This window comes from Ochotona curzoniae, unplaced genomic scaffold (genome assembly GCF_017591425.1).
Source record: "Ochotona curzoniae isolate NIBS_2020 unplaced genomic scaffold, NIBS_Ocur_1.0 contig_2754, whole genome shotgun sequence".
In the NCBI taxonomy this organism is placed as follows: Eukaryota; Metazoa; Chordata; class Mammalia; order Lagomorpha; family Ochotonidae; genus Ochotona; species Ochotona curzoniae.
In genome coordinates this window covers 13,959,003-13,986,122 of record NW_024465582.1, presented here as the reverse complement: position 1 = coordinate 13,986,122, position 27,120 = coordinate 13,959,003, and the positions used below count along the sequence as shown (strand labels likewise).

The 27,120-nt window shown below is 46.4% G+C and overlaps 1 protein-coding gene across 1 annotated transcript in view; it reads right to left on the bottom strand.

Annotated features, from left to right (window-relative positions):
• PDZD2 (PDZ domain containing 2) overlaps positions 1 to 27,120 on the bottom strand; it is a 216,608-nt gene that overhangs the window by 47,494 nt on the left and 141,994 nt on the right. Inside the window, exon 6 of the mRNA XM_040977324.1 lies at positions 4,665 to 4,776. Coding sequence (XP_040833258.1) covers positions 4,665 to 4,776 — 112 coding nt within the window. The remainder of the gene's footprint in view (positions 1 to 4,664; positions 4,777 to 27,120) is intronic.

Here is a 27,120-nt window from a genome sequence, read left to right as displayed (position 1 = left end):
GATTAAAAATACCACAAACCTAACATATTAAACAGGTAAATCAAAAGAACCAAAATGACAAGGGAATTCTGCTGGTGAAAGAGGCAGCATGAAGCAAAGAAAACTCAGGCAGAACATCAGAGAACATTCCGAAAAATGACAGATGATGTTGCTTTTGGTCATTTTGGAGCCAACACCCTGGTGAAGTAGCTGGAACCTCTTTATAGAAGGCCCTTTTTAATAATGCATCACTTTCTAATTCATAAGCAGATTCATTTCTTTTGGCATGCTTGCCCATCTGAAAAAGATTTGTAAGAAAATTCGCTTTGAGCCCACCAGGGGCACTTGTCAACAGGAGAGAAACCACCTTCAGTAGTACTGACAGACTACACCACCTCATGAGCTCCAATGGTGCTAATGTTAGAAGATGAGAAAGATCCAGATTTACAGGACAAATTAAACACCAATCATGTTCTAATCCCTTGTATGTATATGTCTTTAGAATGAACCAGCACATTTCCCAGGACTGAATCAAGGCACAGTTCCTTAAGTCTCTTTATCACATATCCGGATTAGTCTCCCAGCCTTATCTCCCACCAGCCCGCTCCAGCAATCTGGGGCTCTTGTTTGATGAGGCCCCTAGAAGGGGGTTCATCTCCTGCTCCTCTTTGCGGAAACCTATAAATTTGAGGGTACTTCAAAAAGCTCACAGAAAATGGGATTAAAAGATAAGCTTATTTTAGTTCAAAAAGTATAAAATTCATGCATATATATCATTAAAAAAAAACTATGCATGGACTTTTTCTTCCTTAAAGATTCCTCTATTTGAATGAAGGAATGAGAAAGTGTGTTTGCTGTGTGTTAGCACACACATGCGTTGGAGAAGAACTGGGAGAAGAAAGGGAGCAGAGGGAGGAAGGAATTTTCCATCTGTTGGTTCATGTCCCAGATGGCCACAATGGCTGGGGCTGTGCCTTGCTGAAGCCAAGAGCCAGCAATTCTGCTGGGTCTCCTACATGAGTGGCAGGAGCAAGTACCTGGATGGTGCCTTCCCAGGTAAAAAGCAGGAAGCCAGATTAATACTTTGTAGCAGGGGTCAGCAGCAGCTTAACCTCCCACACTGCAGCAACCCTCCACTGACTTTTTGAAGCAGTCTTGAATTCCCTGGGGCTTCATCCAACTCTGCCTGCACCATCCCCTCCCACCCTGGTCCCGCTATGTCCATTCCCCAGTGACTGACAAACTCGGCTGGCTTGAGATACTGTTACTGCCAGACTATACTGGATCATTCAAAGAGCTGAGGTGGAAAACCAGTTGCCAGAAACTATAATCAACGTTTCCCATGGATACTGATGTTTACTCCTTCACATTGTCCCAAGTCTGGAACACTTTTCAGTCCCCTGCTATTCTACCAAATTCTGCCAATGCTGCTGACGCCTCTAATTGTGCATTCTCTGGATGCCTTGGCCAAGCACCACACCCCAGAGGGATGGCAAATCTTCCAGTCTTGTGTGTGCCTTATGGAGACCAGCTCTGGGTATGCCTGCGCATTGCTTCATACAAGAGAAGGCGTTCCTGTCTCATCCCATTCAATCATCTTCCCCTTTTAAGAGGGGACAACATGAGAATAGCCTGCATGAAAAGGATAATGTGCCTGTTGTTAATGGTAACAACAACAAAAAAAAGGCATTCTCTTAGCTCCATCTAACCAACCAGGCTGAGCACTTAGTAGGCACTCACATTTATTGGAAGAATAAAAGTTGACCATAATTCTCATTTTGCAGGCAAAAAATCTGAGGCCCAGAGAAATCAAGTTACTGGTCTAGGTCATGTTTCCCATGAGAATCATTGAGCAGGTCTACCCAGTATGCTTCTTCCTCATTCTACGTGTCATTGTGATGGCTCAGGTTGGGGCAAAGCACTGGAGAGGGTGGCACCCACCTAGAGCACGTAGTAGCCAGCCCTGCATTTACTGCTCAACTGAATGTGCTGCCGATTCCAAATGAATAGAAAGCCCCATGTCTTGGAGGTTCCCCAATCGTACCTCCCCTCTTATACCTACAGCTAGAAAACTCCAGACTGAGGAAGAGAAATCTTTGAGATCCCTGGTAGAGGCAGGGAGTAGGCAGGGGGCATTGTGTTATAGTGGGTAAAAACCACTGCCTGTGGCACCATATGGGTGCTAGTTTGAGTCCCAGCTACTCCACTTCTGACCAGCTTCCTGCTAATGCACTTGGAAAAGCAGAGGAGGGCCTCTGCAACCCAACCAGCAGGCCCAGAAGCTTCTGACTCCTGGCCAGCCCTGGTCATTATGGCCATTTGGGGAGTGAATGAGTGGATGGAAGGTCTCTGTCCCTCCTTGTCTATGTGGCGCTCTGTCTTTGCAATAAGTAATTATTTAAAAAGATTTCCCAGGAAGCCAAAGGGACAATGAACTGTCTGGGGTGCTGACCTTTTTCCTGGCTCCTAGCACTCTGGGCCTCTCCAGTCCTATCTATAAAATGAGGAATGTGGCCACGCTGGTTTCAAAGGTCCCTGCATTTCCTCAGCTCTAGGACCCTCCCTGGGAGGTGTGCAGAAGACGTCATCCAACTCTGCAACATAGTAGACACATCATGGTCTTGTTAAATTCAGGTGAGGTAGAAGTTTGGAAACGTTAAACCTAGCCTAGGGCTGGCATCGAGGTGTAGCACGCTAAGCCTCAGACTGTGGTGCCAGCATCCCATACTGCCAGTTGAGACTCAACTGCTTTACTTCTAATCTGGGTCTCTGCTTATGTGGCTCGAGAAAGCAGTGGAGGATGGGCCAACGCCTTGGAATCCTGCACCTACATGGGAGACCTGGAGGAATCTCCTGGCTCCTGCTTAGGACTGGTTCAGCTCCAGCTGTTAACAGCCATCTCGGGGCGGGAGGTGAGTAGGGGAGAATCAGTGGATGGAGAAGCTCTCACCTCCTCTATAAGATCTGCCTTTCAAATAACTAAGTCTTCAAACATACAAACAAAACGTTATGAGGTCAAGGTCACAGAGTCAAGCAGGAGCTGTAGGGCTAAACCTGGCTCTGCCAGGCTTCAAACTCCTTCCTTGTCTTGCTGTTCCAGATGTCAGGCTTGGGGGGGCAAGGACCCACTGCTGCATCAGCCAGCAGGCACAGAGCCAGAGTCCATGCCACTTCTAGACACCCACAAACATGTCTTCATTTCGTTTGAAATGCAGGGGCAAAGCTGTGCCATACAGTAATAAATAGATTAAAAAAAAAAAAAAAAAGGAACCCAGCCGGTATCTTCTTACCAGGGCAGGTATCAAATGTAATTTGTCCTTTGTCTAGGACCCGATGTGGGCAAGGCAGGGAGTCAGTAAGGGATAGGGCCTGAGTCCTGCTGACACCCAAGCCATGTGTACCGCCCTGATCTCAGCATTTTTCACACTCCTTCACGTGGCTGCACGCTCAGCATGCCCACTGCATCATCGCAATGCTGAGCCTCATTTCATCACGCACCAGGAGACCGTCCTAGAGCCACAGCCCTACCCCATCCTGGCTTCTTTGGAGCCTGCTCTGTTGGTTACCTCTACCAATGTCTCCTGGCTGTATTCTCACACACAGGACCACAGGAACCCAGGCTAACCCTGGATGAGAGTGGAGTGAGGGGGCACCCTCTGAGCCAGCCAGTGCTCTCAATCCCTACAACATTAGTTGCTGTGGTTGCTGCCCACAGCCTTTGTGTTCAGTGTTGGCTTGATGTCTCTGGGCATATGCCAGGTACCCAGAAGCAAAGGCCCACAAAGTGGGAGAGCACCTTGAAATGTTTAGTGGAAGTGAAATTACGGCGCAGATGTTTGGTGCAGCAGCTAAGTCTCACCCCCCCCCCCCCCCCGGGATGCTGGCATTTCAGACTGATGCACCTGCCTGGAGTTCCTGCCATCTTACTTCCAATCAGCTTCCCACTAACGCACATAGACAGCAATGGCTCCAATACTGGCCCTAGACAGAGGGGGTGGGCATTCACAGAGTGAACCAGAGCATAGAGGTCATGTCCCTCTTCCTGTCTTTTCAATGAAGTGAAAATATACAACAGTTTTTTTTAAAAAAAGATGCATGAATTTTGGTACACAAATGCTAAAATACATGCTATCAATGATTTTAAAAAAGTTTCATGGAAAAGGTCTGTTTGAAAAAATCATGCATGGATCTCAACCTTTTTGGGCACCAACATAACTTTCCATTTATTCTGTTTTCCATGAGGCTGTTGAAAGCCTTTTGAATAGAACATGGAGTCTCATCCCTATGGCTGTAGTGTCTCTCTTCTCCTGTCTAGTCGGTTATAGGTTTGCAGTGTGATGAACATGAGAGTGCCACTTGGTCATTCTTGATGGCTGAAGGGCCTAAGCAGAAGCCTGTTCACCAAGACACACAGACCCATCACTCACAGAAAGAGCACCTGAAACCCCCAAGAGACCAGTAAACCTAACCCTCAAGAGACTTCCAGCAGAGATGCGCACCTGGCTATGATTCAACGAGAAGTTCATGTGAGCAGCCAGACTAATGCATTTGTTACCCCAGCCCAAGGCCCATACCCTGGGAGGAAAGTACGACCTTGAGGGCTTAAGGAAACAAGTGAGTTCATCTCCTTCAAGGCTAGGAGGTTGTTTGCAGCAGTGTTGCCCCTGGCAGGGGCTCCCACTCACCTGAGAGGCGGCTCTTGGGTTTTGTCTTACCACCACCCTGCTTGGGGCTTTCCGAGTTGCTCTTGGAGCCCTCCGGGCCGCATGGGTCTTGGGCCTCCTCTGTTCCAGGCATCTGAAAGGCAAAGAGTGCAGGGCTGATGGGAGGGGCTTGCACTGTGGAGGCTTCTGCTGCCCCTCCCTGCTGGCATGTCAAGGCTGGCATGTCAAGGTGGCAGCACAGGGATCACAACACGCAGCCATGTCCTGGGATCTAAAGCCAGCCCTGTGGATAACCTGCACAGAGCAGCCTCAGGTTGGCAAGCCCCTCCCCGCCACCTCCTGCCAGAGCAGCACAGAACCAGGGCGGGGCTGGGAACAAAGGTCCACTGGGTCATCTCCCTCTCGTTTTACCCAGGAACACATTGATTGGCCAAGGCCCCCAAGGTGACACAGCAATCTGCCTCAAAGCCACAGCTAGAGGCCAGGTCTCTTGGCTTGGCAGGGAGGGGCAGAGCTTTTCCCTGTAACTTAAACTGTGGCAAATACTGAGCCAGAAATTTAAATCCAATTCTGAGTTCAAACATCACATTTTATAGCAAGTCATCACATCCCTTAGTCCGCTAGCTGCTGGGTGTGCTACACTCCTTGACATGGACTCAGTTCCTCCTAGTATTCAGTATGGCTCAGGCTACTTGGCAACAGGTGCGCTTCTGTAAGCTAGACGTCCATGTTGTTGGCTCCTTGAAGGCAGTGCATAAAGACAGATTTTTGAATAGCCAAACATACTCAAAAACAGTATTAACCAGGAAGGAGAGTGGGGTGGCAGGCAGTACTTTCAAAAAGTTCAGGGGAGCCAAGTTTACATATTAAAAATGTATGACACACACACCAAAAGGTTGTTCTATTTAAAATTTTCCTTGCCTTTCCTTTGACAATCTGGACAGCAAGTCACTTATTAAAGTAAGTTAAATCCTGGTAAGACACATATACATGCTTTAAAAATACACAGAAGACATCCTTGGACACTTACCAGTCAGGAGAAAGTCATGTGATACAATGCAGAAAAAAAACAACTCTTGAATTCTCACAAAAGAACATACGCTATGTGTCAAATTCAGTATATAAAATGTATAAATAATTCCCCTAAGAAACTTCACCTTTAACAGATGATTATTTATGTTTAAGTTCTACATAAAATAATACTTGGAACATTTCCTTTGCCTCCTCATCTTCAAACATCTTTCTAGAAGGAAGAATTAATCAACTTGAAAATAAGGACACGTAGGCAAAGTTGAGGCAGGGCACTGGGAAAAGAAATTAATCCTGACACACGAAAGAACAGCAACAAAGTTTGGTGCATTCATTGTACAGTGTCAAGGACAGGCAGGTGTCCAGGTTTAAGTAATGGAGAAAAGGTGCGACTGGAATTCTGAGGATTGCCAGGACGCTTTGGAGGGGTGCCTGCCTTCCCAGTGTGTGTGTGAGCCTTGCCAGGTGCAGGGTGTGAGCCAACTGAAGGTATGCACATATTAAGTGTCACAGCGAAGGCTCAGGACCATTCCTTTGCTCAGCTAAAAACTTTCTGCAAAGAATTGGCCCCTGATCATCAACAGGGATCCCTGGAGACCAATCTACATGGCTGCATCCCACCTAATTCAGGCTATCAATCCACAGAGTAAGGGACTCCCCGGCTTGCAGGTCAGTCACAGCATCTCATGGAGCCTGCGTCAAAGGGGCTTTTACTCTGCAGCAGCACAGTCCAAGCCAGCAGAACGCCTGTCCCAGAGACTAAGGGCGAGCAAAGGGAAATGGTCCAGCTGCTGGCTCTGAACTATATCCACATCACCCTTTACCCTTCATCGTCCAGGTTTTCACCGAGTGCCTGAGGCAGCAAGTGGCCTGTCCTGGGCACCTAGCAGACCCAGTTGAGTCTGGATTCCTCAGCTGCCTGCGCTTCCAGGATGCAGCCCTTCTGTTCGAGAGGCTGTGTAAGTATCTAGTTCATTCACCTCCATCTCTTCATTTTTACAGCAAACATGTCCAAAGGCAAATAATATTTCCATTTCAGAGATGAAATAAAACCAAGCCCATCAAGTCATCTTCCTTTGTTGATCACACACATCCACAAGACAAACCAGAGAGGTGCAGCCTAAATCCATGGGGGCTAGGACAAATCATGCATGCATATAGAGACAGTACAGTGAGTACAGCGAGTGGTGAATTAGGCAACGTGTGCCTCTGCTTGGTCAGACCGGAAGTCCTTAGGATGCCAACAAAAATGTGGTATGCTTTCTTAGTTTTGCTAATCTAGAGAAGCAAGAGCATTACAATCTAAAAGGATGGAGTTTTCCTCCTTTAATTCCATGACGGATCAAAGAACAGAATGTGATTTAGTTCCCAAGGTACAAACTGTGCCAGGAAGAGGTCTCCTGACAAGACAGTGTAGGTCACTGCCTCGTGTCAGGAGCTAGACCACTAGGAACGGGCCTAGAGATATCTCCTGGTATGACACAAGACTCACTGTGGAGCCCAAGGCAGGAATGAAATCTTATTTTAGAACACCCAAAGTCCTAGCATAGGTGGTTTAGTGCTTTTTGTAGAGTTATAATGGGCTATCACACCCTGGGGAATTTGTAAAGAAAAAAGTTCTTACAGTTCTAGAGGTTGGGAGGTACATGATGACAGTGCAAGCAGAGAGCGAGGGCCTTTGTGTTAGAGGGTGATGGAAGACCACGAGGAAGAGAGCAAGAGAAGGCTAGGTGTGCTTTTCCGACCCCCAAGGTAACTAGCCTGCTGCTAAGATGACGCTGATCCATTCAGAAGGGCAGTGCTCTGTGACTCAATCTCACAGCAACCGCTACCCCCCACACTGCTACACCAGGGGCAAAGCTGCACATTCAAGCCATAGTGATATGGGTTATGGATCTAACTGGACCATTTCTTATAACAGGAAATTGGTCATCCTTTAGGTGGCTTGTCAGCCAAATGACCAGGATGCAGGCCACTCAGTCACATTTGCCCCAAATGAGGTCAGAAATAGCAACAAAGTACACCCTGGATTACAGCGAGCCTCTCCTTAGTCTTGGGATCACTTCCTGAACATTTCCAAACTCCAAGTCCCTTTGTTCTGTTCTTTCCTGATGCACAGAGCTGATGAAGCTGCAAATCTCCTTTCAGTTGTTCTAAAATGAATTTACAGAAAGTTCTGGAAGGCCTTCGGTGTGGTGAAACAGTTGATATAATTTATTATTCATGAGCAGTTGTTAAGCCATGTGTTAGAAAACAATCCTATTACAGGAATCCAACTTAATTTGCCGATGTCCAGATCTGAACCTCCTTGCCTGCATCACTCCACACCTGTAACCTTGGAAATTCTCCCCCAGAGAAGAAGCAGCTCTCAATTTTAGCTCTGTAATGAGGAAGCAGGCAGAGTGGTTAAGAACTCAGCTGTCTGGGCACATACCCTGACTATATCATTTTATTAGTTATTTATGTTCACATGTCAACTACTTTGAGTTTGTGTCTTTATCTGAAAAAATGGACTTAAGAATGAAATGATAGGGGCTGGTGCAATGGCAAAGAGGGCTTCATGTTTACCTGCACCAATAGCATCACACACAGGTGCCGATTCACACTGTGGCTATTCCTCTATCCTGGCTGCTGTACTTCTGATCCTGCTTCCTGTTTCTGGCCTCAGAAGGCAGCAAGGGATGGCTCAAGTCCTTGGGGGCCCTGTACCCACATGGGAGATGGGGAGGAGACTCCTGGTTTCATGTTGGCTCAGCTCTGGCCACTGCAGCCACTTGGGGAGTGGATGGAAGATCTCTCTGTCATCTCTGCAACTTCCTTTCAAATAAAAACAAACAAAAAAACTGAAGGTATCAGATTTCCAGAAATCTGTTCTTAAAATCACACTTATATCTAATGGGGATGAATTTTTCTTTAACTATTTTCTCTGTTACATGGTCAGAGGACAGTAACAGTCTCAGACTGATTCTACAACATATTATATATTACACACACACTCAGAGAGAGAGAATCTCTCTCCCCTCTGCTAATTCACTCCCTAGATGACAACAGTCATAGCCCAGTTAGGCTGAAGTCAGGAGACATGGGTCGAGTTCCAGGCTCCTATGTGAGTGTCAAGGACCCAAGAAGTTGAGCTATCACTTGCTACCTCCTAAGGTACACGCTACCAGGAAGCTGGAATTGAGAACAGAGCTGGAAGCTGAACTGAGAAACTGATATGGTTATTAGGGCATACTAAGACATAGTCTCTGTACTAAATGCTAGCCCAAAGGGTCCTAAAAATGGTATGGGGCTGGTATGGTGGTATAGCAATGCTAAGTTTCCTGAGATGCCAGCATCCCTACAGGGTGCCAGTTTCAGTCCTGGCTTCTGATCCAGCTCTCTTTGTATGGCCTAGGAAAACACTGGAGAATGGCACAGGCTTGGGCCTCTACACTCATGTGGGAGAGTGAAAAGAAGCTTCTGGCTCCCAGCGTTGGACCAGCTAAGCTCTAAATCTAGCAGACATTTGAAGAGTGAACCAGCAGATTAAGATCTCTGTCCCTCCATCTAACTGACTTTCAAGAGAAAGTAACTCTTAAAAAATGAGATCCAAGATGATGGAATAGGGTAGATATGTGAAATTGGGCAGAGAAGAATTAGTGGGGGAGAGACAGGCCACAATGCTGGGTGACAGCTGTGGATAGGTCAGTGGCAGAAATTGCTGGGGACATGAGGACACTGGGAAGCAGTGGAGACAGCCGAGTGGTGCAGCCATGGCCAGACTTCGTACTAGCAACTGGAGCTGCATGGGAGACAGGTAAAAAAGGGAAAACCACTGGAGAGATGGGAGGCTATTCAGGTGATAGAATCCCAAGTTTGGCGATCCTTTGTTCGAACAGCAGCTGAGACAGAGCAGCAAAGCCTCTATCAACAGGCACAGGAACGAGTGGAGAGCTCATCTCAACCTTCCTTACCCTATGGGCAGCATTTTGGGCAGATCCCATATCGAGACTGTAAAGTGCACAGACAAACAGCCATCTGGGTACCCACTATGCTCAGGGAGAATTTACATCTGGCTTCCCAAGGGACTTCTGCATAATCTGATACCACAAATGCATTTTGCTGGTCCCACTAGGAAAACTACCACTGACTTAACATCTTTCAGGATCTGTCCAAAAATAGGTCCACGTTGCTTCCTGACCTAGCTTCTAGCAGCTTCTGGCAGGAAAATTTGTTTTCTGCATTGAACAGTCTAAACTGGAGAACAGGAAGAAACCAGGCACTGAATGGGAACAGAGAAGATTGTCAACAGAACTGTCTGAGAAAATCCACTAATCCATATTGCAATGGCCAAGGGTAAAAGGAGATACACTATGTCTTACCCTCAAAGACCCGATTCAGTAAAATCAGAGATGAAAAGGGAAATAACAATGGCTACCATGGACATACAAAGAATCATTAGGAATTACTACATGTAATACTAATACATGCCAATAAGTTGGAAGATCTAGAAAAAATAGATGTCTAGACACAAAATTTACCAAGATGGAATCACGAGGACATTGCAGACCTAAACAGACCAATAACCAGAGACTGAGTCTATAATAAAGACTCTTCAACAAAAGTCCCGGACAAGATGGCTTTACTGCAGAATTCTAACAAATTTTGGAAGAATAACTACTTCTAATCCTTCACAAACTATTAAAACAATATGGGGGGTGCAATGCTCCAAAATTTCTTCTGTTAGGTCAACATCACTGTAACCCTTAACTCAGAAGATACAAAGAAATAAACAGATCAAGATACCTGATGAATGTAAATGCAAAAATCCTCAACAAAATATTACTCAGTAGAATCCAACATGTCAAAAATATTATCCTCCTAGGCCAGATGTGATTTCTATGTATCCAGGGATAGTTCCACACATGCAAACCAATAAATGTGATACACTACAACAAACTGAACAAGAACTACATGATTATCTTAATAGATGCAGAGAAAGCATTGGTTAAAATTCAACATCCCTTCATGTTGAAAACTGCAAGCAAATCAGGCAAAGCAAGCTCATTTCTCAACATAGTCAAGGCAATATACGCAAAAATCCAGTGTCAGCATCTTACTGAAGGGGAAAAGCAGGAGGCATTTCCACTCAGATCTGAAATCAGACAAGGATGCCCACTTTCACTGCTGCTGTTCAACACAGTACTGAAATTTACTAGGGAAGAAAAAGAAAAGGAATATAAATTGGAAAGAGGAAGGCAAATCCTTCTTCACAGATGACATCATTCCCTACAGTGGACTCAAAAGACTCAACTAAGACTACTGGAACTCATTAGGGAGTTTGGCAAGGTCATAGGATACAAAATCAATGCACATAAATCAATGGTCTTAGTATTCACAAACAACTTCATGGCTGAGAAAGAGCTTGCAATATCAGTCCCATCCACAATAGTGGCAAAAACCCTCAAAAACCTGGGAATAAACCTAACCTAGGACAGAAAGGATCTCTACAATGAAAACTATAAAACAGTAAAGAAACAGAGGACATCAAATCGTGCCAAAAAATCTGCACGCTCTTGGACTGGTAGAATTAATATCAAAAATGTCCATATTGCCAAAAGTAATTTTTTGGCAAAAAACAGATTGAATGTGATTCTAACCAAAATTCCAATTATATTCTCAGAGCTGGAAAAATGCTAAAATTCATATGACAAAGACTTTGAATAGCTAAAGCAAACTTAAGCAATACAGATGGAGGTAACACCACACGAGACTTCAAGATGTATTACGAGGTGGTGGTAATCAAAATAGCCTGGTACTGGCACAAAACAGACCTGAAAAAAAAAAAATCGATGAAGTAGAATAGGCATCCCAGAAGTGAAGCCACACATCTATATTCAACTAATTTTTTTATATTCAACTAATTTTTGACAAAAGAACCAAAAATCAACACAGGGAGAAAAGAGTTTCTAACATATGGTGGTGGGGAAATTGGATATATATTGGAGCAAATAAGAAATAAGATCTTTACCTTTCACTTTATATAGAAATCAACCCTAAATGAATTAAGGATCGAAATCTATGAACTGACATCAGCAAATTACTAGAGGAAAATATATCAGGAACACTCTGGATGATAGGCGTAAGCAATGACTTCTTAGAAAATATCCAAAAAGTACAGACAACTAAAGCAAAAATAAATGGGACCATAATAGCTGAGCCCGTAGCACAAGGAAAATGATCAGTGAACAACCAACAGAAGCGGAGAAAATATTCACAAAGTATACAACAGAGAACTAGTACCCAGGATTAGCAAAACAACCCAGTTGAGAAACGGTTAAAACATATGAACAAATCTCTCTTAATAAAATTTCAAAAGCTAATGGGCACATGAAAAAGATGCTCAGCATCCCTAGCTATTAGGGAAATGTAAAAACACACAATGAAATTCCATCTAACTCTGGCAAGAATGATTGACAGAAATCAACAATGCTGGTGAGAATATGGGGGAGGGGGAAAGATGCTCTAAATGTAATGTTGGCGAGTGCAGACTGGCACAGGCACTGCAATAGTATCTGAAACCCATCTGCATCTGAACCAGCCATCCCACTCCTGTAAGTAGATACAGAGTAACATCTGCATGAGAGCAACCTGCAATCCTATATTTACAGCAGCACATTCATAATGGCTAAGACGCGGCAATAGACAAAATTGTGGTGCATCTATTCCATGAACTACTACTCAGCCATAAAGAAGAGTGAAATCTTGCCATTTGCAACAAAATGGTCTCAACTGGAAACCATCACGCTTAGCGAAATAAGCCATTCCCCAAAAGCTGAATATCATATTCTGAGACAGTCAGTATGCCAAGAACATAAACATGAGCTGTACAAAGAAACTAGCACACTGGGAAGTAAAGCTACCACACAGGACGAGCCTCTATTCCTGAATAAAAGCAGCACTCTCAGTGAAACTTATAAATACACCTTTATAGTATGATACCAGGTTTTCTACCTTTGTCTATACTTACTATGTCAAAGTACATTTAAATGCCAGAAAGTTAAACTTGTAATCTGTAGTAAGGGATTATATTGATAACAGAGGGACAAATGGGGGAGGAAAAAATAAAGGAGGGAGGGGAGCATGAGGAAGGAGCCCCTATAGCTCTTAAGCTATATCATGGGGAAAAAAGGTGAAAATAAAAAGATAAAGGACGTAATTCCACAATGGCAAAGAGAACAGAAGACAACAGCAACAAACTCCAGAAGCTAGTAAGTGAACACATGGTACTGGACCAAACTTTAAAAAAACTTGAGAAGGCAGACTCCTTTAGGGGAACTGGGGAGAGCTGCAAGGAGACTGCATGTGCTCAGGGAATTCTCTGGAAACACGGGCACTGCTAACAGTGGCTCTCAGGGAGTTGGCCCCTGGCTAAGGCCCCATCCCAGGACCTAACTTATCAAAGACAATACGCAGGACTGTAAAACAAAAAATGAAAGTAGAGATGCTAGACCACAGTGTCCTAGTTACTAGCAGAAGATGTGAGATTCCTGGGTCAGTCATCTGACTGTCCTGCTTCCCCTGAATCTAGTTTGGTGCTTCATTTCTGCATCCTTTCCCCTGCCCAACAAGTCCTGTGCTGTGATGCCAAAAGGCTCAGTGGTGTGGCACAGTGAGTTACACTGCTGCCTGTGACACCAGCACCCCACAATAGTGCCGGTTTGAGTTCCCATAGCTCCACTTCTAATCCAGCTCTGTGCTAACACACCTGGGAAAGCCGCAGGGGCTGGTCTGAGTGCATGGGTCCCTGCCATCCACATGGAAGACCCAGGTGGAGCTCTAGGCTCCTAGCCTCAGCAGCTGTTGTGGCTATTTGGAGAATGAACCAGCAGATGGAAGATCTCTCTGGCCCTGTCTCTCCCTTCTGCTCTGTAATTACACTTTTCAAATACTTCAACACATCTTAAATATCATACAAGAGGGCCAATGTTAGGTCTCAGAGGCTAAACCCTTTCCTTGCATACTCTGGGATCCCATATGGGCATCAGGTCGTGTCCTGGGTACTCCCAGCTCCTTGCTTTATGGCCTGAGAAAGCAGTAGAAGATGGTCCAAAGCCTGGGAACCCTACACCATGCATGAGACCTGGAAGAGGCTCCTGGCTTTGGGTTGGCTCAGCTCTGGCCATTGTAGCTAATTAGGGAGTGAATCAGTGGATGGACACTTTTTCTTTCCTGTCTTTCCTTCTCTCTGTAAATCTGCCCTCCCAAATAAAATAAAGTCAAATAAAATAAATCTTAAAAAAAAAAAATACAAGGTCCCAAGAACAAAATTTTGTCTGGGGCAACTTTGTAGGGGATGGTGGTTAGCTAATTTTTCTGAGTATGAGCTCAACATTTGCACAGCATCATGAGCTCAATTGCTTGTCACTAAAGAGATTCAACTTTGGAGTTGAAGAAATTGTATTTGTTGCTATAGTAAACAGCTCAGGCTGCAGCTGCTGAAAAGCAGTCTTCCTCCAGCACTCAGCATCAAGAATCCCACTAGCTGAGATGGAATAAGAAATCCAAGAGGTTAAATAAGGCACATAAGTGGCTCTCTTAGCTTAAAAGTCAATAAAAGTTTTTAAGGATAGGTGTTAATCAATTTAGGTTTTCACATGCATGTAATATAACTTGTAAGGGATTGAAATATGTTGGCCTATTTAAGTATCATTGTAGTATCACAGAACATCTGAAAGGCTACACTGAGCAATGTGGCTACTAATCACTTGGATGAGAAGCACCAGAGGAGCTGAGTCTCCGATACTGGCAACTGGTGGTCCCCTGGGGTGATGTGACCATCATTATTCAGGAGACAGGTCCAGGCTACAAAGCAGTGCTTAGAAACGGCCCGTAACTCTTCACAGAGCAGTTGTGACTCATCCCTTGCTTAACTCCTGAGCATCCCTTGTTTACAACATGAAGATCTCAGCTTCTATCTGTTTCCACTGAAGGATGCCTATCCGGTCCCAAGGTATACTACAGCAGGACTGAAACTCAGTTTATGCCATGCTTTTATGGTTCCCAGGACTTGGAAAAAAGCAAACCCTGCAGATAGGACAGAAGACATCTAAGCTCCAAGTTCCCCAGAAGCCTTGCTGGCTGCTCCCCCCAGGCATCAGCATCCTCTGGGCAGTAGAGTACGGCAATTTCTCTTTCACGCTTCCGTCACACTAAGATCATTTTTAGGCTGCCAATGGAAGCTCGCTTTCCAAATCTCTGGAGCAGATGTGTGAGTGACCAAAAGAGAACTAGATGGCCAAAGAGGCCTGGTCTGGGCACAGTCATGAATAACCATTAAGAAAAAGGAATTGAAACAACGTATCGGCACCAAGAAGCGAGGAACCTACAAGTGGCACACAGAGTTAAAACATGAATCCATTGCTTTACCCAAGACCCAGCACTCTCCGACAAAGACAGTAATTCTAAACCCAAGAGAAAAAACATTGACAATGGAAAGTAAAACTCACAACCCTCAGGATGCACTGGTACACACATAGCAAGTGTGTGCCCATCTGGGAGGGCCAGACGCAGCTGGCTGAAGAGTTGCCACGGACCTTCACCGAGATGTTGATGCTATGACCCAGAACGAAATAATGCAGCCCTTGTTCTGTCTGAGCCCACTTTACTTCCTCTCATTCATTAACCCTCCAAACAACCTGAATGGGCTCAGCACATGTTGTTAGTAAATACTTAGATTTGCTTTTGATGCATGCAAATTCCACAGATTGCTTGGGCCCTTAGAAAGTCAAAGCAAAGCAGATTATGCCCGTCAGAACTAAGCAGTGAGCTCAGACATTAGCTAGCATCTGACTGCTCCTTGTGCATTTTCATGTACCACCTTCCCAAGGATGGGGCACTCCTTGGTTCACTAGAAACTCAGTGGGTATGGACACCAGGAAGGGTAACCTGCATATTCAGGTTTCAGATCCAGGTGAGACAAACACAGACATCCCTCATAAGTCAGGACTCCCTCACTCGAACCATGGCCCCAGGACTGAGTATATGAGCAATTTGTGGGGTCTACAGCTCCCCTATGGGTTTGTGAGCTGACCACAGGGCAGTCCTACCTCCGCAGGAGTTGGCTGTTGGGTTCTCCTCACACTGAACATCTCTCTTGGAGTAGGATTGCAACATGCCTTGCCATAAGCTCCAAGGGGGAAAATGGAATGTGTGTGCGTACATTTATGTAGAAGAATGTCTGAAGACATGCAAATCATTTATGTGGGAGGGCGGTTCAAAAGTAAAGGTCTATAAAAGAGACCCAAGGAGTAAGCTACAGATTTCAACATCAGAATCCCAAAGAAGTACTGATTCAAGCTCTGGCTGCTCCACTTCCAATCCAGATAATGCACCTGGGACAGTAGCAAAAGATGGCCCCAGTTCTTGGGTCCCTGCTCCTACACTAAGATACCTCAATAGAGTTCCAGGCTCCTGGCTTTTGCCTGGTCCCACCTGGGCTGTTTGCCTGTCCCATCTGGGGAGAGAAGCAGTAGGAGAAAGATCTGTTTCTGTCCCTTGCTTTCTCTAACTTTGCCTTTCAAATAAATATGTCTTCTAACCACCACCCCGCCCAAATCCAAAACAGGAAGACATTGTGGTAAATTTTGAATTGTTGTGTCAACCAGTACATTAAGACTATCTATTGTACTTACTATAGGGCAATACTCATCAAAACAGCTTGATACTGGTATAAAATAAAGAAGGTCAGTGTATATCTCCTTGAAGAAGTAATAAGAGCCCCAGAATTCATCTTATGCAAAAATCAATTCTAAATGGATCAAGGACTTAAATCTATATCCAGACAGCATCAAATTACTAGAGAAAAACACAGGGAGCACTCTGCCAAGTTTTTGCCTACTCCTATATCTTGTAAAGTCCAAAGACACAGCTAGTCAAAGCCCAAAACAAATGGGACTACATCCAACTAAAAAAACTTCTGTGCAGTACAGTAAACAGCAACAAAGTGAATAGGCGAGCATTTTTCAAAACAAAGTCAACAGTTAATGAATGTATGAAAAAATATTCAGGCTCTTAGATACCAGGGAAATGCAAATAAAAACCCCAGTGAAGTTCCACCTAACTCCAGCAAGAATTGCTTACGCTGAGAAATCAACAATCAGCAGCTGATAGGAAAAAAAGATATCCTACTCCATTGTTGGAGGGACTGTAGGCTAGTGCAGCCACTGTGCTGACCTACCATATGACCCAGTTATCTCACTCCTGGGGATATATCCAGATGAAATCAAAACACCATGTAAGAAAGTGACACACAACCTTATATTTTAAAGCAGCACAATTCACAATAGAAAACAACCCAGATGTCCGTCAAACAGATGCATGGATAAAGAAACTGTGGTACATCTACTCTTTAGAATACTACTCAGCCATAAGAATGAATTTTTACCATCTGCAAGAAAATAGTCTCAACTGGAGACCATCATGCTTAGCGAAATAAGCCAAAAAGACAAATATCATGTTCTTTGATATAAGACAGTCTTTAGGCAAACTACAAAATAGATAGACGTAGGTAACCAATTACCTACATACTATCACAGATACACAATGCAATATAGACTAGCATACTGGGAAGTAGTTACGTTACAGAATGCGTCTTGGGAAGAAAGTAGGAATCCCATTATGAAACATGCTAATATACCCATGCAGCTTGACATTATTCTACCTGTACCCATGCCTAGCATGTCAGCACACAATCAAATATTAACAAGTGAATCTGTTACTAATTCTGTTACTGCAATCATTTGGGGAATAACAGTTGGGGAGGGGCAGGGAAGAAGAGGAAAGAAAGGCCCCTATACCTACATAACTATATTGTGACACATAAAAAAATTTAAAAAGTAAAAAAAAAAAAATGTTTTGCCTGTGATGCCAACATTCCATATGTGTACCAGTTCTAGTTCCAGCTGTTCCATTTCAAATCCAGCTCCTTGCCTGTGGCCTGGGAGGGCAGCAAAGGATAGCCCAAGGCTGTCAGAAAACAGAAGCTGCCCTCTCCTTCTTGGCCTCTGCCAGCGGGCCCCTGTTCCAGGCACCTGGCTGGCAGGCTGTTGGGCCCTCCTACGGCTGGGGCTCTGCACCTGGCCAGCTCTGCTGCCTTCTCAGCTGAGGCCACCAGATGCAGGGCACTCCTCTTGCTTTCCCATGGTTTGTGTGGCCTCCTCACATAAACATGGAGCTGCCCATCATCAGCCACACTGCTGGTGAAAGGCAGCATCCTACCGCTGGCTCAGCATGGAGCCCAGCACTTTTTGTGGACCTGGGAACAGACCTTAGATGTTCCTACTTGCAGGCCACCTCGGTTGCTACACTTCTGCTCCGGGATGTCCCCCATTCTATCAGCACTTCCAGTGGAAAGCTAACAGATTAGTCAAATACTGTCCCATCCACCAACTCCTACATGGAAGCAGATCTTTTGCCTCTAGGTCAACATAAGCTGATGGCTCCTAATGAGACTTAATTATACATAAGAGGGCAATGTGAAAATATGGTAGAGGCTGGTGCCATGGTGTAGTAGGCTAAAATTCTGCCTGTGGCACTGGCACCCCATATGGGCAGTGGTTCAAGTTCCGGCTGCTACACTTCTGACCCAACTCTTTGCTTATGGCTTGGGAAAGCAGAAGGTGGTTCAAATCCTTGGGCTCCTGCACCCACGTAGGAGAACCGGAGGAAGCTCCCAGCTTTAGACCAGCTCAACTCCAGCTGCTGTGGCCATTTGGGGAGTGAACTAGCAGATGGAAGATCTCTGTATTCTTTTCTCTGAAACTTTCAAAAAAAAAAAAAAACCACATGGCAATAAGAGTGATTCACTCTGGAATGAAGTACGTGCTATAGCAGAGGAGGAAAGGCTGCCGTGTCCGTGAAAGGAGCTGCCGATCTGGCTGAGCCCCAGTCGGCTCACCCTGTGACCTGGCCTTGGGTACTGCAGGGCCGTGTTTTAAGCTTCTGTGGTTATACCCAATATTACTGGTAAGAATGTTTGGAAGAGTGTGAGACATTCACCCTGGGAGTTGGAGGGGAAGGGTGTGTGACACACAGGCCCCCTCCTCCCAGCTCCAGACAGTTCCACAAGCATTTGTCACTCTGTTTCTAGGGCAAGTTAATCTGAATATCCAAGTAAGAGCCTTACCAATGCATTTCTGCAAACACGTATCCATTTAGGAATAGGAGACCCAGTGTCTAAGTGTTCAATATAAGAACAGGACAGAACTAGCCTTAGAGAAAGAGGACAGAGCCTGGAGTTGTTTGCAAAGTCTCTTGGAGCAATGAGGGGCTGGAACTGGAATGCCATTTCAAGAGAAGGAAGGGAAGAACTGGAGGGGAGAAGCGTGGTTTTCCTGCAAGTATCATTTATCAAGTGAGCTAAATCAGTACTGAGTAAAAAGCTTAGCAAACAGAAACAGGCAAACAGCAAGTACAAAGCCAGGCAAACAAGCAGTCGCCCCATGGGGTGGGGTGTGGAGAATTCTATTCATCCTTAATAGCTCAATTTCTTTGTCACATTTCTGCTCTGGATTCCACTGGGGCAACTTCTGACCTCTTACATGTTGTTATGTTCTGATGTCCCACCCTCCCTGCTAAGGGGCCACCGTGGACGGGATAGGAGAGAAAAATAAAAGTCAAAAGTTCTTCCCGTGCTCATTAAATCCTGAAGGGGGGCGGTGCGGGGGTCCTGCATGCTCCTAGCCTGTGGGGTCACTAGCCCAACTCATCCATACACCATCACAGGTAATTCTGTCATTTGCCTGCCGACCAGTCCAGGTGCTCCTGTTTGAGTTGGACCGCCTCAGCAGCAGCTGCTGGTCTCAGAAGCCAGATGTGTCACAAGCAATTCTCTTCTTATGACAGGCCCAGCGAAGTTTTGCCAAACACTCATCCCAAGACACGGGCACAAAGGAATCACAGTCTCCCATTTGCCTCCTGCATTTACTATCGTCATGTGCTCGCTGGCTGGAGATATCTTTATGTCACTGTTGTACGCTACCTTCATGTACATCTTCCTAAATGTCTACATTTAAGAGTGTGGACCACACATCTCCCAAAGGACTGGTACAAAAATAGGAGTGACAGCCCTAATAAGGGGAAGTGCTTCACAATTTTTCATTATTTGTGAGAGCTACACAGAGACATAAAGAGAGAATACTCCAGCTTCACAATTTTTCATTATTTGAGAGAGCTACACAGAGACATAAAGAGAGAATACTCCATCTCTGGTTTATTTCCCAGATGGTGACAGTTGTGGCTGGGTCAGACTGAAGCCAGAACCAGGAGCTTCTTCTAGGTCTCCTATATGGGCATGCAGGGGCCCAATCACTAAGATCAACCTCTGCTGCTTTTCTCAGGTCACTCGCAGGGAGTTAGATGAGAAGTGGAACAGCCAGGATGCAAACTGGCACCCATAGGGGCCCGCTGGTGGGGGTTTAACCAGCTTTGCCACAACACTGCCCTTTGAGAGGATACTGTAAATGCAGGTGTCATGACAGGAAGAGCCAAACATGAAGTGATCGTTACTTCGGGACCTCTAGCCAATTATTTTCCTTATGAACGCAAAGCGGCAAGAAACTCCATGTTTTCTAGTGGGCCATATTGGACAGTCACTAAAATTTGAAAGGAGTTTTTTAAATCCGAAAGACAACACAGCTGGCTGTATGCAAAGGGGATTTGTTCAGGTTGTACTTCCTAACGCTCCAAGTACAACGTCAGCCTTTGCAAACTGGGAAGCCATCGGGTGCATTCAATAGAGTCATAAATTCCGGAGTAACATCTACACACAGCATGAATCACAATCCAGACTGAGATAGGATCTATACAAATTCTAGGCTTTTCCTCACACACACACCCAGCGACCATCTGGCACCCCCACCCCTGCCCGGATCCGCCCACTCCACTGTGTGGCCCATTACGCCACCACGCTCCCAGTGGAATACAATATTTGCTTTTTGATGCCAGTGACGCAAGCCGCTTACTTCCTTAAGAACCAACAGAGACAGAGCGAGTCGCAGCAGGCCCCCGACAGTGCCTCAGGAGTGAGCCTAGCTCGGACGTCAGCAGGTTTCTGGGCAACTTGTGCTGGCCACAAAATTATTCTTATCTTCTGTTATCCCTCACCTATTTAAGTTAATCACTCCATCTCCTTAACTAGAAAACCAAACCAAACGAAACCCACCCCCAAACTTCAAAATCTTATTTGCTTAGCAGTAATTGCAGGCTTCTCATTCTCGTCTTGCTCTGGAAACTCCACAAGACCGTCTCAAGAATTCACAGAAAGCTAGAATTCAGAGGCCACGCAGGCCCAGGTGTGTAGCCCAGGAGCTCCTCTGACTGCCCATCCTGGGAGGCAGTGGCGGCGGCTCAAGCGATTGGGCCCCTAACACCCATTTGCTTCTCAAACAATTTAAAAGATATACTGTGTATGTTCCATGAACGGGTCAGGTCCTCTAGACTGCACCAAGTTTCATGCAACTTCTGAGAGGGGCTGTGCCACCTGAAGGGTAGATTACAAAACAGCCAAGGGAGCTAACACCTTCCTGGTGGAGAACAGGCCTGGGGGCAGGTTAGGGGAGGGGAGAAGGAGAGGCGGTGGTTCGAGTCCAGCATAGTAGGGAAAACATGCACTACCTGGGGAAGCGGGAGGGGGGCAAAGGGGGTTATGAGGGGGTGGAGGGTTTGAGGGGGAAGTGGGAGAGGGGGCGGTCAGCACAGCTTGCTGTTGACCTAGCACAGGCCCTGCATCCACAGCTCCCATCTGTACACCAGGGACTAGCTTCTAGAAAGCCCCTGAGAACAAGACGCATCTGGGGGCGCATGGGGCACCTGCGCTTCCAGAAACTCCAGGGCCTCAGCTACCTGGGCCCAAGCTGCTCCAAGGAGGCAGAGTGTGTGTCCTAAAAACTCCTATCTCTGTTCAAAGTCAGGTCTCTGGCTGTATCCAACTAGCCTCTCCAGGAGACTCGGACCTTTGCGTGTTTTAAAACCTGGGAGAGCATCGGAGCCTATGCGGGAGCATCTAAAAACAGACTCCTAGGCTATGCAGCCCTGCGCGGGGAGCTGCTGGCAGCCGAGCCACGCCCTCCGGCTGAGCGTTAGAGGGAGGAGCCACCGGGTACATTCCTGCACCTGCCCACGCAGCCACGCCCCTGCACGGTGGTGAGCTGCCTGGCCCTGGGATTTCCTTCGCAGCTGCCTTGAGCCGCAGGAGGACTCTTCCGGGCGGAACAAGCTGGTGAAGAGCAGGAACGTGCCTTGTGGATTTCTAGTCTATAAAATGCGAGTTTGGAGCGGCTAATCCCTGGGCTTCCGTTGATCAAAACCCACGGTCTCAGCACTCGCGTTTCAGGCCCTTTCTGGCCAGTTGCTACTTTTCCAACTTCCTTTGGGAGATTTAATCCTGTCTTACTGCTGCTGATTTCATAAAACTCATGTCTCAAACTCCCTCTCTAGCTGCCTGCAGGTTTCTAACCTTATCAAACAAATCAAAAGAACAATTCTACTTGTGAATGAGGAACCACCATGAAAACCACATTTTCAGGGAAGGGAAGCACATTCTCCAATGCTATCTATACCTGACAAAACTTGGCCATTGCTGACATTCTGACCCCAGCTAGAAACTTCCAGAAGACACAAGAGGGACATTCCAGTTTGGGAACACAGTGCCATAACCATTTGGAATTTGTGAGATGCTGGGAACACTATGCAGGGGCCATTGGGGAAAGCGAGTGCAGAACAAACGCCTGCGTGGCTGTCGAGTGGTCTGTCATCCACCCATCTCCTACCTGCGTACACCTGCAGAGTCAGCTGCATGTACTTGGAATGCACGTAAGCAAACTCCACCTGTTCCTCGCCCCCTACACTGTCATTCAAGTAACTGCATGATTACGACCCATGTGAAGGACCACAGAGGATAACATGGGCCATATTGCAAGGTGGGGACCTAGCCAGGTAGCACAGGCATATTTAAGACATCTAGGAAGCCCAGGGGGCAAGGCAAGAATCTCTATGCCCAGCAGCTCAGGCCACTGCTACTGCATCCTCCCCCAACCCTGCATTCCTGCCCTTACACAGCTTTTAGAAGAGCCCTGGGCACCCTTCCTTAGAGTCAGCGCGAATGCAGTGATCCTGGCGTTACGAATGTCACAGTGCAGCCCTGACTTCCCGGCACACACTGTCTTCCTATGTTCTAATCACAGGTGGGAGCCCTGAGTTAGCTGGCTGTTCTCTGCATTAGACTCCAAGCACAATGCCAGACCCCACACAACAGAGGTTTCCCACCTGGAGCAACTTGAACCAACCCACAAAGCCCCACTCAGGCTGCTGCGAGAGTCGTCCACGCACAGACACCAACACGCAGGGTGGACATGTATCCTGTTGCTCAGTCCCACTCACACAAAAAGGGGAGTCTCCCCTTCACCCCACAGAATTAGCCTCCACCACACCAAAAAGCAATGTAAGCTCAGGTCAGACTTACAGCGTCCCTGGGCCCAGCTCTTCTTTCCTTGAGATGAGGTCCTCGATTCCTTTAAACAGCCTGCTCAGCGCAAAGTCCTCCCAGATCTCCCTCAAGTCGCAATTCTGAGCGGCTCGGCTCAGATTCCTGGGAAGGCGAAGGAAGCCGGATACAGCTCCCTGATGGATATGCCCCCCAGCTCTTCCCAGGTCAGACAGTCGCTGCCTTGGCACAGACAGAGACAACTTCCACTTGCGGGGGTTTTGAAGTTTGGTTAAGACTATGAAAAGCAAGCTGAGCTCCACAATCACTCAAGAGCCACCACTCACTTTTCACGCCTCATTCCACTGGCCTCTTCCTCCCCATTTGTTCCACCAAGAGGCCCTCTCTCTCCAGGCCAGAACATGGATCTGTTTCTCGCCTGAAAAATCTTGCTCTTTTTAAGGGAATTCTAATTGTCTGCACTTGAGAAAAGACACGTGCCTTTTTTTTTTTGAGAGCCACACGTGTTGCTCCCCTTACTGGCTGTTAGGCTCTGAGACCTAACACAGATCACCTGGAAGGCCAATCACCAACAGGCTGCTAGGTGCTACCCCAGAGGCTCCCAATTTAACAGGTCTGGGTGGGACCAGGCCTCTGGTTTCTAAGAGGTGACACTCATGGTGCTGATCCAGGGCCCACACTGTGAGAACCACACTACAGATGGCTTTATGCTCAAGACCTCTGTACCAAATATGCATTTATAGGTACTGCATTAGCTACAGGTAGCTCAAAGAGATACACCTGACACGCAAAGCCTAAACAAGGAGCTGAGCAGCCCACAGCAAGAGGAAGCAGTGCTGCTCTGGGCTGGACTGGGAGCAAGGCATCATGGGTAAGTAAGTGAGCACGGCTGATCTTGGAGAGGCAGGTGGCACTTACTGAACCACAGAGGGCGATTGTGTGACCCCTCAGAACAATGCCAGCGTGACATGGGTCGCTCAGGCCTCGTGCTTGCTGCACCAGTGCAGCAATCACTCTCAGCTAGCCACGGGAGCCAAGTGGAGTTGCTCTTCCTTCTGCTCTCAGAAGCATGGCCAGATCCCAGAAGACTGCAGTGTCCCCAGAGCGCTGTCCCCCTAACTGCTGGAGTCAGCAGGGACCAGAGCCCCCTGAGGAGCAGACAGAGAGGGGCTCAGGGAGGGCATGTGTTGGGGACAAGGAATGCAAAATACAACAGTCAGGGGCACAGGAATCCAGGCTTATACCTCCAAGACACAACAAAACCAAGGAAGCTTGAAGGGAGGGATTCAAAGTGGCGCCCAAAAGACACGTGATCCTGGGGGGGAGCTGTATCCTTCCTTTCAACTCCCTCCTGCATTTCAGTTACTGTGCCGTGTCCTGGGGCCTAAAGAATTGTGGTCCTTATTTTTAAAATGGTTGGGGCTAATGTGGAAGATAGAGCAGGGAAAAGGTAAATGACAAAGCAAGATGATGTGTTCTAGGATAGAAATACACACGGTGCCGTGTGAAGTGCACAGCACATATAGCTAACTCTGGAGGGAGGCAGGCAAAGGGTCTTACATGTTAAAAAGATGGGAGGAACAGCAGGTGCAAGACATTGAGTAGGGCACAACTTCAGAGCATGTGAGGGAAGATGGTGTTTCCAGTGCTGGCATGGTATGGAATTTTCCACTCATGGTGTTATGTCACAAAAAGTTCTGGATTTGAGGGCATTTCAGATTCGAGGTTTTGGATTAGAGATAGTCCATCTGCAAGCGAAGAGGCAGGCAGCATACCAGGCTGGGCTGACAGGAAATAGGATTTTCAACTTCCGGGCAATGTGAGAGCTATTGAATCATCTTCAGCAGTTATGTGACACAGGCTAATTCTCATCTAATACGTTTTCAACACAGAGCAGAGAGGGGCCACAGATAGTATGGAGCGGGCTACCCAGACACTTTTTAGGTAAAACTGACAGTCTGGGATCTTGATGGGATGGGCAGTGGAGAGCAAGCCCCCTCATGTAAGCCACACCCCCAAACCATTGAAGGCAGTTAGGAAAATGACTGGAGTGTCCCCTTCTGTCCCCACTCTTTCTCTTTCCTCTATTTCCCTAACTTGGCAATCACTGTATGGTTTTATTCTGAGTTTGGAGGGTGCTTTCTCGAAAGGAAAATCCCCTTGCTGATCATTGGAGCCATGACAAAGAAATCAGAAGGGCGCTCACGGCACAATGCACAGCCATTTGTACTATATTCTCTCAGCCTCCAGCCCTGAGTGCATGGCGACGCACAGGTGCGAGAACAGCCCATGCTGGAATGGAAATTGGCAGTGGGTTTAACTGCTGTTGTCTGCAAAATCGAAGGCTTTGTAACCTAGTTGATTAAAATAATGCCAGGTTCTTTCACTTAAGAGGTTCTTTGGTTTTAAAGAAAATTATAAACCAGTCCAGAATTATGAAGATACAAGCTAGCATTTTTCTTTCCCCCAGCAGTTTAGCAGCTTCCTAAGGCGTGGCAGTCAGGCCCTGGTAGATGGGAAAGCCTGGATAATACCTTGTACTGGCTGCCCATACTTCCTGCCCCTGTGGGGCCCTGTCTTAGACTTGGATCTCTTGGGCTGGAACCAAAGTCCAGAGAATGGGTAAGAAAATGATGGGGTTGGGGCAGGCAATGTGTCATAGTGCATTAATCCACAGCAGGCCAAACTGGAGTCCTGGCTACTCTGCTTCTGATTCAATTCCCTGCTAATGCACGTGGGAAGTCAGTGGGTGAGGTCTAAGTGTTTGTGTCCCTACCACCCATGTGGGACACCCAGAAGTTAGATCCAGGCTCCTGGCTTTGCCCTAACCCAGTTCTAGCGGCTGCAGGCATTTGGGGAGTGAACCAACGGATGGAGGATTTTTCTGTCCCTCTCTCTGTCATTGTGCTTTTCAAATAAGTACACCTGAAAAAGAAGAAAATGATGGGAGATGAAGGGGAGGTGATGGAAACAGGCAGGAAAGTCTTGACAAGTGTTCTGTGAGGTATGGAGAAGGAAGACCTGTGAGGTGGGGCCGTTCTGCTTTCTGCAATGACTGTGGCAGGTTTAGGGTTTGCATAGAAGAGCTGTGGAAAACACAAGAGAAGTCCATAAGCACAGCACTGACAACCTGCATGAGAGGAATTCAAAAAGCTGAAGCAAAAAAAGAAATTAAAAGGCAAGTTAATTTTGCTGCAAAAAAAATTTGAAATCCATGCATTTATTCAGAATGCGCATTTCCCACAGTTTTCTGAAGATCTTGCACAGTAAAACATTGCAATCTGAATATTTCATTTAGAGTATTGACTACAATTTAAATGATAAAACTTTCTAAGTTTAAGTTACAATTTAAAATATATAACATATAGCATGTAATAATTACTATATGGAGAGGGTCACTCATTAGACCAGTGTTGAACATAAAAAAAATTCTAGGCAAAAAATTTCTTGGAATATTTTTGGTCAGAGAATATGACTTAGAAAAACTGATGGGCAGAGAGATCTCCTACTTGCTGGTTCTTTCTCCTCAATTGGCTACAACAACCAGGGCTGGGCCAGACTGAAGCCAGGAGCCAGGAACTCCATCCGGGTCTCCCGTATGGAAGACAGGAGCCTAAGCACTCGGGCCATCCTCCACTGCTTTTCCAGGTGCATCAGCAGGGAGCAGGCTCAGAAGTGGAGCAGAGTCTTGACTAGCAACCACATGGGATGTCCATAATGCTACAACTCCTGCCACATTTGAGGACTTGAACAGCAACAAAAAAAGTGACCTTGATCTCTCCATCAAGTGCTGTGCGGCATCAGTGGCTTGGGGGCTTCATCACAGGGCATGACATGGGCTGCCCCGCTCTCCTGGAAGGCCCTGGGCTGGCTGAGCTGCCCTGGGGTCACCACTGTCGAGCCAGGGTCCTGTTTGAAGAGCATGCAAGCACAGCACAGTGGAGGCCAGTCAGGATGCTAAGG